Genomic DNA, 1458 nt, shown 5'->3' with positions numbered 1-1458 from the left:
ATGCATCACATCAAGGTTTGGGATGCGTACTTATGCAACGGAATAAAGTTATCGCGTACGCATCACGACAGCTAAAAGTTCATGAGAAGAACTATACCACTCATGACCTCGAGTTAGGCGCAGTGGTATTTGCTTTGAAAATATGGCGGCATTACCTATATGGTACTCGGTGTACAATTTTCACAGATCATAAGAGTCTTCAGCACATATTCAATCAAAAGGAACTTAATATGCGTCAGCGACGCTGGATTGAATTGCTGAACGACTATGATTGTGAATATAAGTACCATCCGGGAAAGGCAAACGTTGTAGCAGACGCCTTAAGCCGTAAGGAACGGGTTAGAACTTTGAGAGTTCGAGCCTTAGAGATGACAATTCACACGGATCTTACCACAAGAATCCGTGATGCACAACAAGAGGCACTTAAAGAAGAACATCTTGAAACAGATTCACTTCAAGGCATGGAAAAACAGTTAGTGCCAAAGGAGGGTGGAACTTTGTACGTTGCAGGAAGAATTTGGGTCCCACTATTTGGAGGCCTTCGAGATCTCATTTTTGAGGAAGCACATAGGTCAAAGTACTCGATCCATCCTGGATCAGATAAAATGTACCAAGACTTGAAGGAGTACTATTGGTGGCCTAACCACAAAAAGGATATCGCTATCTATGTCGGAAAATGCTTGACCTTCGCGAAGGTCAAGGCAGAGTATCAGAAACCGTCGGGTTTACTACAACAACCCGAGATTCCCATTTGGAAATGGGAACAGATATCGATGGACTTCATTACGAAGTTACCCAGGACCTCAAAAGGCCATGACATGGTATGGGTAATCGTCGATAGGTTGACAAAGTCCGCACACTTCTTACCGATTCGGGAGAAGGATAGTACAGAGAAACTGGCGGAAATCTATCTCAGAGAAATATTGGCTCTTCATGGAGTGCCTATTTCAATCATCTCAGACCGAGATGGTCGCTTCATTTCATGAATTTGGAAACCTTTTCAAGAGGCCTTTGGATCTCATTTAAATCTGAGTACGGTCTTTCATCCACAAACTGACGGCCAGAGTGAACGGATAATCCAAACACTCGAAGACATGCTTAGTGTGTGTGTTATGGATTTGGGCGGCAACTGGGATACTCACTTACCATTGGTTGAGTTTTCCTACCACAACAACTACCACACAAGTATACAAGCTGCACCGTTTGAAGCTCTCTATGGTCGAAAGTGTCGCTCTCCGCTATGTTGGGCGGAAGCGGGCGATAAACAACTCATCGGCCCAGAGTTAGTCCAAGAGACTACTGATAAAATCTTTTAGATCAGAGACCGTATCAAGGCGGCTCGCGATCGACAAAAGAGCTACGCAGACAAGAGACGAAAGTCGTTAGACAAGGTCTTATTAAAAGTCTCGCCTTGGAAGGGCGTAGCAAGATTTGGTAAGCGTGGAAAGCTTAACCCCC

The 1458-nt window shown here is 44.4% G+C and overlaps 1 protein-coding gene across 1 annotated transcript; it reads left to right on the top strand.

The window, feature by feature from the left end:
- The first annotated feature begins 230 nt into the window (after positions 1–230).
- Positions 231–986, top strand: LOC110875868. Its single transcript, XM_022124063.1, has 2 exons — positions 231–607; positions 842–986. The coding sequence occupies exons 1-2, from the start codon at positions 231–233 to the stop codon at positions 984–986; spliced, it is 522 nt and encodes a 173-aa protein (XP_021979755.1).
- The last annotated feature ends 472 nt before the right edge of the window (positions 987–1458 follow it).

Source organism: Helianthus annuus, chromosome 9 (assembly GCF_002127325.2).
Source record: "Helianthus annuus cultivar XRQ/B chromosome 9, HanXRQr2.0-SUNRISE, whole genome shotgun sequence".
Lineage (NCBI taxonomy): Eukaryota > Viridiplantae > Streptophyta > Magnoliopsida > Asterales > Asteraceae > Helianthus > Helianthus annuus.
The sequence above is the reverse complement of the archived record's forward strand: the minus strand, read 5'-3'. Positions and strand labels throughout refer to the sequence as shown.

Bases quoted from the DNA above. Each gene is read 5' to 3' on its own strand.
- LOC110875868 (XM_022124063.1), top strand. From the start codon at position 231: ATGCGTCAGCGACGCTGGATTGAATTGCTGAACGACTATGATTGTGAA. The intron at 608-841 runs GTACCAAGACTT...AATCGTCGATAG, and splicing joins CATCCTGGATCAGATAAAAT to GTTGACAAAGTCCGCACACT.